The following is a 13,225-nucleotide window of genomic DNA, read 5'->3' on the forward strand; positions in this document are numbered from 1 at the left end:
AAAGGGAGAGTGACTCTACGTCTTCGCCTCGCAGCGCCATCTGCCACCGTCCTCTACAAGTCTGAAGGAGACGGAGGGACAGAGAGACGGAGAGATGGAGGGACGGTCACTGGAAACTGGCCTCTAGGCTGCAGCTGCTGCTGCCGCCTTCATGTGTGCAGCGTCCAAGTCTGAGTGAAACATTGACATGCGACGCAGCTTGAGGTTCCTGCAGCGGCGTATTAGGGCCATCGTAGACAGAAAAAAAGAGCGTAAATTTCCGCCAAAAAACTCAGGAATTTTTAGGTTAATCTCAGAAATACTTTGGAAAAGACAGATTTCTCAGGTTTAAAGGTCAAAAATTTGCTGGGAAAAAATCCCTCAGAATTTTGACATTAGTCTCTGAAATTGTCTAGAGAAGAGAAGGACATTTCTGAGCTCCAAATGTTGACAAATTTGTAGAAAAAAACTCAGTTAAAAAAGTAAAAAAAAAAACTGCAAGAAAAAAAATCATACATTTTTAGATTAATTGCATAAATTTTGTAGAAAAACAAGAAAATTTCTGAATTAAAAAGTAGAACATTTTCTAGAATTTTTTTTTAGCAAATGTGTTAATTTTCCAAATCAGAAATTTCCATTTTTTTAAAAAAAATCTGAGCTTAATCTCTGACTGTTTTTCTTTTTTACTTCAAACTTGTAGTATTACTAGTCATACTACTGTGGCTTTATGAAGTTAGTGCTATAACTAGGAAGTCATAATACTATGACTATTCTCTTATTTTGACTTTGTTGTTGTTGTACGAGTTTCTTCTCATAATATTTAGATATTCTTGTAATTTTGTGACTTTATTATCGTCATTTTTTCCTGATACTCCGTTGTAATAAACGAAACAAAAAATTCAGTTGAAAAAAATCATATTTAGTTTTTACGTTTATGTTTAGACAGAAGACGACGACTCTGTCATGTTTAGTATGAGTCAACCATGATTTTCTGCAGGATCCAGTGAAGTGCTAAGTATTTTTCCATGGGAGGTTATGGCCCCTTCTGCCCCCCTCTTAGGGTTGCCTCTGTCAGAAGCCTCAAACCCAGCAAGAAAAGGGTTTTACAACAGATTTTAACAGATACTGAATGGCAGGTGTCGCCCCCTGCCTGTGAGGAGGAAGATTGCAGGTATGAGGAACTTTTATGTTGATTTTATCTAAAAACAAACTAACTTAAGCTTAATATTTTCACAGTACTACAGTTAGATACTTCAGGATATCTGCTATTTTTTCCAAACTTTAAATAATTAATAAGTAACTAACAATGTTCAGAGTCGGTGTGAAGAAGAAACTCGTGCTGGGAGGTTATCTTGGCTGACACTCTGAGTGCGTTTGGGTATAAAGAATAAAATCTTCTCGGTATGCAGAAATGAGGAGGTGGTGATAGGATGTGAAGCGTCCCGTAGTGGGAAAACCTCCCGGCTGTGTTTGGATGTCTGTGGGATAAATATGAAGTAATTGCTGTCTGAAACAAACAGATCTGAGAGCTGAAAGTATAAAAAAAAAAAAACTGCGACACCACTGTTAAAACCACCTGAAAATCTCGTTTCGTACATTCAGAACAAGTTGGAACTTGGAGTCTGCAAAGAGCCAGATAAACAAAAAATAGGAGTTGGTACGACGGACTGGATAAACTGATCATTAATCCAACTATCATTTCTGAGAGGCTCACAAGGATTTCTGACTCTAAAGTGAAAATCTTCCCCTGAAAGGGCAGCAACAATCTCAACGTTTAAACTTATAAGTGCAAGAAATCGTTTAAAAATGACCAAAAGTTATCATACAAATGCAAAAAACATTTTATTTTGTAATATTTGGTTCATCATTTTATTCATGTGTTCATGTTTAACCTGTTCATAAGTGAAACTTTATTAAATTTCAATGTACTTTAAAAGTAACTTAAAACTACGGCTGGAACTTACAATTATTCTAATTATTCTGACGATTAATCGATTAATCTGATAAAAAAAAAAGATTCATTCTGCATAATTTTTATTTAACCACTTAAGCCCTTTTTGTACAGTATCAGAAATACATAAAATGTAAATAATTAAACAAGGAAATAAACATTTTATCACCTGAAATACAACAACATTCCCTTTAGCTTGATTATAGTAAAGGACGCATCAGCAGCTATGAAAATACTTGTAACGTCTATAAAAATATGAAAAGCTCGGTCCTTTCTACTTGAGTTAACATCAATGCAGTGTAGGGATTATCTGCTTATTTTTGGATTAACAGATTAATAATTGGACAACAAAATATGTATAATAGGAGGTGAAGTTAAAACTTCAACTTTAGGAGTCCTAGGTAGGAAATATTTACAGAAAAAAGTATAACTTTGGCTAATTACTGCTCTAAATAAGTTGTTCTTTCAGCAAAGTGCCTTTTTAGTCTCTACTATCCAGTTAACGATTATTACTAACTTAGTTGACGATTGTTTCAACAATTGATTAATCACAATTAACATGATTAATCATTTCAGTTTCTGTTCAAATAGTTTTCAAAAAGAGACCCAAATTATAAAAATATTCCACTATCATTATTTATTTACCAAAAACAAAGGATGAGTTTGATTCAGCAGCTTGTTGGATCATATTTAAATACTTTTTAGAGGAATTTTGGTCCTGATCCGACTGAATTTCCAGGAGTTATACGTCTGTAACTCCTGAAATCAGAAACTACAGGAACATAATTCACTTTTCTGGCATTCTGCTGTTGAGCCACGTCTGAAACGTCCCAGCATTTCAGGACACCGGACAAACCCGTTCCTGCTCTAATGTGAATTAAAACGCCGTGACACCATCTTAGCTGGTTGTCCAAAAAGCTCTCAGAAAACGTTGCAGCTGATCCAAACAGGTGCTTCAGACGGGGATCGTGTTCCCGCTCTCCTGCCATCTCCGCTCGGACCTCCAGAACATTTTTACTACACATAAAGCCTTTAATGGACCACGGCTTCATCCTATCTGAAGCAGCTCATTGTTCTTGATTGGCCTTCGTGAATTTTTCCCCTCGCAGTCTGCCGGACTTCTGGTTGTTCCCAGATTCTCCGAGACCAGACTGGGAGGAAAACCCGTTATAATCTGGATTCATTTGCGGGACTTAAAATCCTAAATCAGACAGAAGTTGACATTTAAAAACGGCGCTCTTTATTAAACTGATAGAGAATGAACTTTGCTCCATATTTTCTGCGAGTCACAGTGAATTTATTGAGTTTTTTACTTCAGTTTGAGCTGCTGGTACCATAAAAGCTGCCTACAAATTATTGAATTTAAAAGAAATGATGGAAAAAAATCAAGTGACCAAGTTTTTGAACCATTTTTAACAATCAGTATTTCACTTTTTTAGTGTCTGAGAAAGTTTTTCAGTGAATAGATGTACTGATTCTTCCTTTAATGGATCCTCTAGTTCATATTTCATATGAAAATAGAAAACCAGAAGTTGAACTTTTAAAAAATGTATCCTACACTGCAAAAAGACAAAATCTTACCAAGTATTTTTGTCCTAGTTTTAGAACAAATGTATTAGTTCACTTGAAATAAGATAAAACTAACTTAGAAGAAACTTTTCAACAAAATGCAGAGGCTGGTTTAAGGAAGTAATTGTTGAATATTGATTTTAAAAAGTGCCAGTTCCACTGGCAGAATAGTCCACTTATTCTGAGCCGTTACCTAGCAACCACAGCCAAGCCCAGCCCGTCGCCTAGCAACCCAGTTCTAGTTCAACTGGCAGATTATTTCACTTTTAACACATGTTTTCCATGTTATAAGTGGAATAATCTGCCAGTGAAACTAGTACTTTGTTTTTTAAATCTATATTCAAGAATTATTGACTTAGAAAAGTTCCCACACCTTGCTGAAGTTACTTTCAGTAAGTTTTGTCTTATTTCAAGTGAACTAAGGTGTTTTCAATAGAAAGTAGACAGTAAGATTTTGTGTTTTTGTCATGTAACATGAACTAAAAATCACCTGTTTTAATAAAATGATGATTGTGGGCCAGCATGAATAAATGACACATCTTTAGGTTTTTATCTTTGGACATCAGAATGTGAAATGTAAGTGAAATTGTATCTGCAGAATTTGAAAGAATAAGAAACAGAAATTGGATGTAAAATATTTTTGTAGCCAAAGAAAACATATTCAACATGTTTTCCCCGTTTTGGTTCCTAAAAGTTGGCAGCAGAATCTTTTTCATATCTGAGCTTTTCCTCCTTTTGTGCTTTTGCTTTTTTTTATATATATTCTGCAAAATACCTTTGTTCACTGCAAAAACACAAAATCTTATCAAGTATTTCTGATCCAGTTTCTAGTGCCAACATCTTGAAATGGGATTAGAAGTAACTTTTCAGCAAATAGGAACTTTTGGGGGGGGGGTTATAATTCCTTAATATTGATGAATAATTACTAGTTCTACTGGCTTCTATGTTAGTTTTGTCTTATTTTAAGTGCAAATATCTCAGTAGACTTAAAATAAAACAAAACTAACTTAGAAGCAAAATAGGATCTTACTTTAAGTCAATAATTATTGAACATAATTTAAAAATTACTAGATTCACTTGCAGATTATTGCGTTTTCAACATAGAAAAAAAATGTCTTAATTTAAATAATCTGTCAGTTGAACTATTTACTTTTTAAATTATATTCAAGAACTATTTACTTAAAACAAACTCATATCTTGCTGAAAGTCTACTTCAGTTTTGTCTTATTTTAGGAGAACTAAGATTTGCACAAGGAACTAGACAATAATACTCGGTAAGGTTTTGTGTTTTTGCAGTGCAGTTAAAGACTAACGAGACAGATTGAAAATATTTGAAGGAATCTAAACAACGATGTGATTTTACTCTGAAAAAATTATTGTTTTGAGCTTTTGCAGTAAAATCCTGGCTGTGTCGTTGTTCCGTATTTATTCCCGTTTATCTTTTTTGTTGTTGTTGCTGCTGTTTTCTGAAATCCAAACCGGGACGATGTTTCCGCTCACACACCGTGTCCTGATCTGCAAACTGCTGCGTAACGAGAACGCTCAATAAACGCTGACAAAGGAGGAGAAAAGCCAAAAAATAAAAAAAATAATAATAATAATAATCTGGAACAACGCACAACCCGTCCGCCTGAAACGTCCCAAAAGGACGAAGACGAGCGGCTGAGAGGACGGGAGAGGACGGCTGGTAGCTGCAGACTGGAGCAATAAAAGCGAAGCAAGGCAGAGAAAAGGTCACGGAAAACCGCTCGGAGAGAGGAGGGAGGGGTGGAAAACAAATTACAGCATTCCCTCTCATGATTGTAAATGTGTTCAACACACAAACACACACACACACACACACACACACACGCACGCACACGCACGCACGCACGCCGCCCACCAACAGGCTTCAAGGCACGCTTGGCCCTTTAAAGTCTTCCTAAAACGTCTTTTTTTTCACCCAATCCCGCCATAAATATTCCCGAATCAAAGCGCCGGGAGCGGTTTAACACGGATCAGGCTGTAAAAAACATCCAGTGACGTTTTAATGAAGCTCCTCAGGCTCTCAGTTCTTCCTGCTCACCTGCTTTTCCGCCATGTTTACGTCCATCCGAGGCGCCTGCGCACATTTCCAGCTCCTGTTCTGACGCTTCATCAAACTTTCCTCAACCCGACACCAACTCATCATCTCAGGTCTGAATTTAAAACTGATTTTAAGGTGGAAAACGCGAATACACTGCAAAAACAGAAAATATTACCTGTAGTTTCAGCTGTAAATATCTGCCAGTTTAACTACATTATTAAAGAATCACTGACTCTGAACAAGCTCCTACATCTTGAAGAAAAGTTACTTATGGGTTAGTTTTGTCTTATTTTAAGTGTACTAAGATATTTGCACTAGAAACTACACACAAGTGTTAGGTGAGATTTTGTGTTTTTACAGTGTAGGGAGCCCTTCCTTCATTCCACACTGCAAAAACACAAAATCTTACCCAGGATTTTTGGCCTAGTTTCTTTTGCAAGTATTTTAATCCACTTGAAATGCATTCAATAATCCCCAAAGTTACTTAATATTGATAAAATATTTATATATATTTGTTACACTTCTGATAAGACATTTTTCCCATGTTGTAAGGGAAATAATCTGCCAGTTGAACTTTTCCATAAGTATCAATGAATAATTGAAGTATTTTTGGTCATGTTTCTTGTGCAAACTTGAAGTAAGACAAAACTTACAAGTAACTTTTGATTTAAGTCAATATTTCCTTAAAATTGATTTAAAAAAATACTAGTTCCAGATTTTCCACTTGGAACATGAGAGAAAAGTGAAGAAATCTGCTTTTTTCATCTCTGTTTAGGAATTATTGACTTAAAACTAGCTGCTTTGTCTTGCTGAAAAGTTTTATAAGTTAGTTTTGTGAGCTAAGATGAAACGAGACCACAGATACTTGGCTTGATTTTGTGTTTTTGCAGCGTTTTTGCAGCGTTTTTGCAGTGGTTCATTACGGATTCAGACCAACGCGGCTGCAGCGAGGGTTAATCCATGCAGGTCTCTGCAGAGAGAAACGGGGTCTTTACTCCCCTCTACCTTTCATCCTGTAATCCAGACCCAGACATAATTACCCTCCTTCCCCAGAGAGACGCAGAAACAAAAAAGAAAACTCTTCCCCAGTTTAACTTCTTCTTCTCTTTTAGACAAAGTTGGGCTCTAAAAACGAAAAGTCTTGGATTAATTCTCCTCTTTTAAAGAAAAAAAAAATCCTGACAACTTTTATGCAACTAAAAAAAAGAAAATCCTTGGTTTAGAAAAGGACCCCTGAGGTGCCCCCGCCGCTGCCCGGTCACAAAGGGCCTTTGGGGCTCCTCTGTAATCTCTTAATGAACTGCAGCGGAGGAGAGGCAGCGCTGCTTTTCCATATCCCGTGTAAAGCGGGGCTCTCTTTTGTTTCTCCCTCCCAGCTACAAAATGGATTAGCGGTTGGAGGAGGCGCGGTGATGTGAGCAGGGGTCACTCTCTTGTTTTTCTGACGAGGCTCGTTTAAGAAAGGCCAGCAACAATGAGGTTTAATCGACGGAGAAACACACACACACACACCTACACACACACACACACATATGGTAAGCTGGAACCAAGATTTAAAGTTTAGACCATAAAAACTAGAAGAGAGCGTTACAACCCAGCGCTAACCAATCCGATGCACCAATCTGCTGGTTTTTTTGGCCCGTACCGATTTACGTCTCACTGATTTTCACAAATTTATGTTTTTTCCCCAAAAACAATCAACATAAAAAAGGAGAAAAAAACTTAAGCATGCAAAAAGTAAATCAGCCAAAATCTCCTTAACTTTGTGTGATCGGTGATCGGCTCACTGCAAAAACATCAAATTTTACCACTAACATAAAGGAGCTTTTTAAGGTCTACATTTCCTTCAAACTAATGAAAAAGTAAATTATTTCACTTTTTAACATGACATTTTCCCATGTTATAGGTGAAATATTATCATTACCAGTGAATTACTGACTTTAAAAAGCTGATATATCTTGATAAAAAGTTTCTTATAAGTTTTGTCTTATTTAAAGTGTTTGCACTAAATTAGACCAAAAATACATGATAAGATTAGGTGTTTTTGCAATGTTGATACTTAAACATGAAGCCGATTTTATCAGAGGTTTGACTGACTGTTCCTGTCTGCAAGTTTGTAGTTAACGATAGTCACCTTAAAGTTGCCAACTCAGCAACTTTTCTGATATTTTTAGCAACATTTAAGACAAATAGTATCAGTTTTGGCCAGAATCGGAATCGGCTTTTCGAAGTGATCGGCCAGAAAACTGCAATCGGTGCACACTTAAAGCCTGATAGCGGATACCGTCTTCAGTCAGAGGCTCCTTCCAATTCGCAGTAGAACAGACTGCTACAGGAGCTCCTTCATGTCCGCTGCTGTCTCTATCTGCAGTAACTCAAATGAGTTTTGGGATCAGGAAGGCGTTTTTAAATTTGAATCTTATGACTCATCAAAATGAAAGAATTACGTACTTATTCCGATTTCTGCGTCTCGAATCCGACATTTACAAAGTTTAATTTATAGGCTGAAAATGGTGGAAGTTGATACATTTGATGCATTTAATAATGATTGTAGGAAAAATCTGATTTTTAATAATATGACAAATAAGGAAAAAAATCAGCCTGTTCCAATCAAATTGATTCAAAGTGACTCGTTTCTGGTGCTGTGGATGCTGAAAACAAGCTGAAACTTTGTATTCAGGTCAAATAGATTACAAAAAAATCCAGATTTAACTTTTAGCTCATCGTCCAGAAAACTCCCACCCTGAGGCCTCCGCACGCTCCAACGGTGGACACATTATCACGTTTCCAGTTGATTTCCTTAAGTTAGAGCTGGTCTGCAGCTCCAGGTTTGGTTAGAAAGGCTTCTTCTTTCACTATTTGACCATGTTTTGCTAATTTTCCTCTTTCTTTCCCGTCATCCCCAGCCTCTCATGTTCCTCCCTAAAATCTAGATCAACCATCCAGAGTATTAAAGCTTATAAAGATCTGCGTTAAGGTGGTTATTTTGCTGTTTCCGTATCATATATTGATCTTTTCCTACTAATTTCAAGCCAACTGTCAGTCTGACATGCAAAGCTGAAGTTCAGTCGAGTCAATTTTCAGATAACTGACCTATATAAGAGTTATTTTAGCAAAAATCTGAGTCGTTTTCACATTTTTAAATGTTAAAATAACTCCAGAAGTGTTCAATTCGGCAAATTTGCTGTGTAATTTTATTTAATTCATCTGAAAAGAGTCTGATTTTGTAACTGGGTGAGTTTGAATAGAAATTAAACTCACTGGTTCACATTTTAACAATAAAAAAAAACAGTTTGTTGAGAGAAAAATTGAAGTTTTCAGCTCAGTTTAGCACCAATCCGTGTTTAGTGACCACATTAAGACACTCAAACCTTCACCAATTCTAACTCGCGGATTTGAACCAAAACTAGCTCGTAAAGGCGCAATCTGAAGGTTAAAATGCGCGTCACTTTGCGCCACTGAGTCCATCTCGCCGTCAGGGAGGCGCAGTTTGGAGTCTGGAGTTTTGGCCGTGACTAAACGGACACAAAGACGGGACCCACTCCGCCCCCGCCGGCAGAGAGCAGCGGCACACAGCAGCAAAAACAGAAAAAGAAAAGAGAAAAGAAAGACAAGAAAGACACCTCTTCTGGCATCACTAAAGGACTTGAAGCGTTTATTTCTGACGGCGGGGGGGAGAAAACACCGTATTTGTTCCTGAAGTTACTCAGAAAAAGAGTCCAAGTTGAACTTTTACGCACAGAAACGGGACTTAGCGCAGCGGCCTGTTTAAAGTTTTATCTCTGCGGCCACATTTCTAGCAGAAATTACTCTGAAATCCGCCTTATTGTTCAGAGAAAACATTTCAGCACACACACACACTCACTCACTCACACACACACACACACACTCACAGAGGCCCGCTGGAGCTCAACTAACACTCAGAAACATGCTCCGTTCTCTTCACGCTCCAACAAAATACATTCACATTCCTAAAGTTGGAATTATTTTTAATAAATTGTATGTATTTTTGATATTTCTGGCGGCGACATTTGATGTATTCACCCTGCAGTGCGCAGCGCAAAGTGCGCGTCATTTCTCCGCACATCGAGCTCCGTCTCCGCTCTCTGCGCGTAAATATTCCCCTGCTGAATGTGCGCACACTGACTGTCGGGATTGTAGATTTATTCAACCAGAATGCACTATTTTAGTGAAAAGCTTTAGAGGAGCGGATTTATTTTTAAAAAAGAAATTTAAAAAAATAAAATAAATGCCGGATTTGGTGGAGAAAAGGGGGGGGGGGGATCGGAAATAAATGTTGCAGTTAATTTTCTAAAATTATTCTTTGCGCAAAGATGAGTGCGCATTTCGCTGCACTTACTTAGTGTTGGTCGTGTTCCAGTAGATGGACTCCAGAATGAGCGGCCGACACAAGTCCAGTTCGAAGGCGAGGAAGAAAACTCCAAAATAATATCTCCACATCGAGTCCCCCATGGTGAGCCCGCGCGCCTCCGGGATGGATGCGGTGCACACTCCGTCTCAGAGGGGGAACAGCCGTGTGTGTCCACGCAGAAAGCAAAATAACAACAACAGAAAAACAAAAAGATCTTCAGATTATATCCCGATCCAGCGCATTCGGACCCAACAAGCTCCGATCAGAGCATCTCCAAAAAAACAGGGAAAAAAGAAGAGCGCACGGTTGGTTCATTCAGGGCGCAGCGCGTTAGAGATCCATCATCCTTCAGAGAAAATAGAAATCCCTCTGCGTGAAAAGAGCCAACATCCAACAGCAGCAGGCTGAGGTATTCCGCGTTCAGCTGGAGCTGGAGGTGGAGGTGGAGGGCGACAAACTGTGGGTGACAGCAGCACAAAAATGGAACAATGAGGTCGGATGGTCGAAATGAACAAAATGAGCGGATGTTTGGATGAGAGAAACCAAAGGAGCTGGGATGGAGGTTCTCATTCTAAACAGGTCCGAAAAGAAAGAAAATAAAACTCCCAAAGTGAGGAAAGAAGGACAGAAAAGAAAGAAAGCCGAGCACGCAGGCGGAGAATTAGAGTCCCGCAGATCCGTCCTCCCGCACCGCACCGCACAGCGACCCGCACGCAGGGAGGATGTCGCCTGATCGGCTGCTGCTCTCAAGCCAGGCTGGGAAGTAACTGAGAGAGACGCAGACTGGGAATATTTGGCGGAGCTGCTCCCGACCAGGCCCCGCCCACCGCTGCCGCTGATTGGTGGAAGTTAAAACGAAGCGGATCCGTCAATCAGAGGCGGCAACTGGTTCGGCGGGGTGAGAAATTACAGCCGAGCCCTGCTAATGTCAACGGGCGGCTGCTGAGTGACACTGTAAACCATTTTAATGACGCGACACGTCACCGAACAAGGGTTATAGTCAATAATAATAATAATAATAATAATAATAATAATAATAATAAGTATTAAAAAGAGAGAAAAAGAGAAATAAAGAGAGAGAGATGGAGGGAAGTCAAGTGTAATACGCGCACAGGTGAGGAAAGCGGAACACATCCGGGTTATTTTCATTTTCCAAACTGGATTCCTGCAGGATTCCCAAAGAACCGAACTCCTCATCCGAACCGAGCGCGTGCAGTCGGTTCAGCCGCTTCGAGTTCATTTGAAAGCCAAGAGCGCCCACTAGCGGCATAACTACCGGGAGAAAACAGAGAAGATTACATTTTTATCATCAAAAGTAAAATTATAACTCATTAAACAATTAAAATAAAGATGAAATCATAAGAACACACGCAGCTTTAAAGTGGTTCTTTCTATTTTTAAACTTTTTATTTTGTTATTCCACCATGAAGGCTGCAGCTTCATCCATAAGAGAAAACATTTAAATTACTGTTCATGTTATTTTTGAGTCGATATGAATCATTATTTTGCAGCAGAAATGACTCAGATTTAAATGCAGACATAAATAAGTTTATTATTTCAAGAAAAGTGAACATTATCAGATTATTTTAGACCCAAATGAAACTTTATAACCACTTTGTGTAGACGCTGTAAAAATCCACACTGACAACTGAAATTTATTTACTTATTTTGTCATATTTTTATTAAAATATCTTAAACTTACAAATGAAACAGTACAATTTGAGTAACATTTAGGATACATTTCATTCAGGTTGAATTGAATCCATATACAAAAGCAGACATGTTGGTTTAAATGTGTAAATATACTTGCAAAATGACTTAAATTTAACCAATAATTAAATCTTCCTCCTTGAAGACTGCAGCGTTATCCATAGCAGAAGTTGTTTATAAAAAATGTAATTACTGTAAATAGATTTACAAAAAAAAAAATTGATTAGATATGAATCAGTATTTTGAAGGAGAAATTATTCAAGTTTAAATTGAGACAAAAATAAGCTCATTATTGACAGCCACGAGTCAAACTTTCCAATTATTTTAAGGTGAGAAATAACTACATGTATCACAACTTCTGGGCTTAAACGTTTTGTAGAAAATCCAGGTTTTCATATCATTGAAAAAGTTTTTAAAATCATTTTCTTGTATTAAAAACATAAGTAAAGTAATACTACTTAATTCAATTTGAGTACATTTTTTCAAGGAGAAATGTAGGGGAAAAAACAATTTTGCCACTGCAGCGTTTTCTTTAAACAAGAAACATAATTACAATCACATGTGAATAAGTTTCTTCATGAGATAAGTCATTAAAAACATGCAACACCATCCTCCTCCTACCACTTCCTGTCTTCTTCTTCGTGGTTTGCGACAGTAGTAACATCCGGTTGTTGATCATGTGACTCAGGCGATGTGGAAAAAACGGTTTCCATTTCACTTTTACAAAATAAACCAATTTCTAACAAACACCTCACCTAAAAACATTTTATTTTGAAATTGCCGTTGTTCTATTAGGCGAGTTAATTTTCAAAATGTCAACAGAAATGCAGTTACTGATTACTATGCTACATTATGTCTCCACCATTTCAATTATTTATATTCAAAACGCACTAACATGCTGTTTTACAGTGTAATTCGCTCTGAAAACATTGTTTTAAGGTTTTCACACTCCTGTTCGCGACCAGCCGCTAATTGAATGGACTCTCACCCACTCACACTTCTGCCAGCTGTGGATTGAAACGTGCGAACTGCTGACACTCCTCTGCGACTTAATTTCATCAGTTTTCGGAGCTTTGCTGTGGATTGCGGCTGCTGGTCGAGCCGATCATCACCTCCATGTAGCAGCAGCTTGATAAGGAGATCAACGCCTCCTGTTGCAGCGAGCAACCGCTGACTGAGTTGCTTTAATTCAATTGGAAAGTGTTTTTAGGGAAATTAGACACCAAAAGCTACAGGAAGCTCTTTGGGAGTTTATATTAGTGAATTTCTTTAGTATTGACCTATAAAAATCGCAGTATGTTTAACTGCTATCTAATTGATTAGTTTAATATGCCAACTACAGATTTAAAGTTCAGCTTAAATATATATTTTTTAAAGAATAAAACCAGTTATGGAGGAAGGTAGGCAGCAGCGGGGCACTGCGGAGAACACAAGCCGGGGTGAAGCGCACCGATCAGGGCCGCAGTGGCCGGGTGAAGATAGGTATGGAGCTAAATTGGGACCAAAAAGTTTGTTTAAAAGAACAAAACAAAAAAAGTAGTGAAATTTAAATAAAAAATGTAAACAGAAAAATAATGTT

General features: G+C 37.9%; 1 protein-coding gene across 1 annotated transcript in view; it reads right to left on the reverse strand.

The window, feature by feature from the left end:
- Positions 1 to 10,712, reverse strand: part of LOC106935973 (ephrin-B2a-like) — a 34,615-nt gene extending 23,903 nt beyond the window's left edge. Inside the window, exon 1 of the mRNA XM_015016726.1 lies at positions 9,925 to 10,712. Coding sequence (XP_014872212.1) covers positions 9,925 to 10,037 — 113 coding nt within the window. The 5' untranslated portion in view covers positions 10,038 to 10,712. The remainder of the gene's footprint in view (positions 1 to 9,924) is intronic.
- Between the last annotated feature and the right edge of the window lie 2,513 nt (positions 10,713 to 13,225).

This window comes from Poecilia latipinna, unplaced genomic scaffold (genome assembly GCF_001443285.1).
Source record: "Poecilia latipinna isolate Pla-1442-1.1 unplaced genomic scaffold, P_latipinna-1.0 Scaffold2052, whole genome shotgun sequence".
Classification (NCBI taxonomy): Eukaryota; Metazoa; Chordata; class Actinopteri; order Cyprinodontiformes; family Poeciliidae; genus Poecilia; species Poecilia latipinna.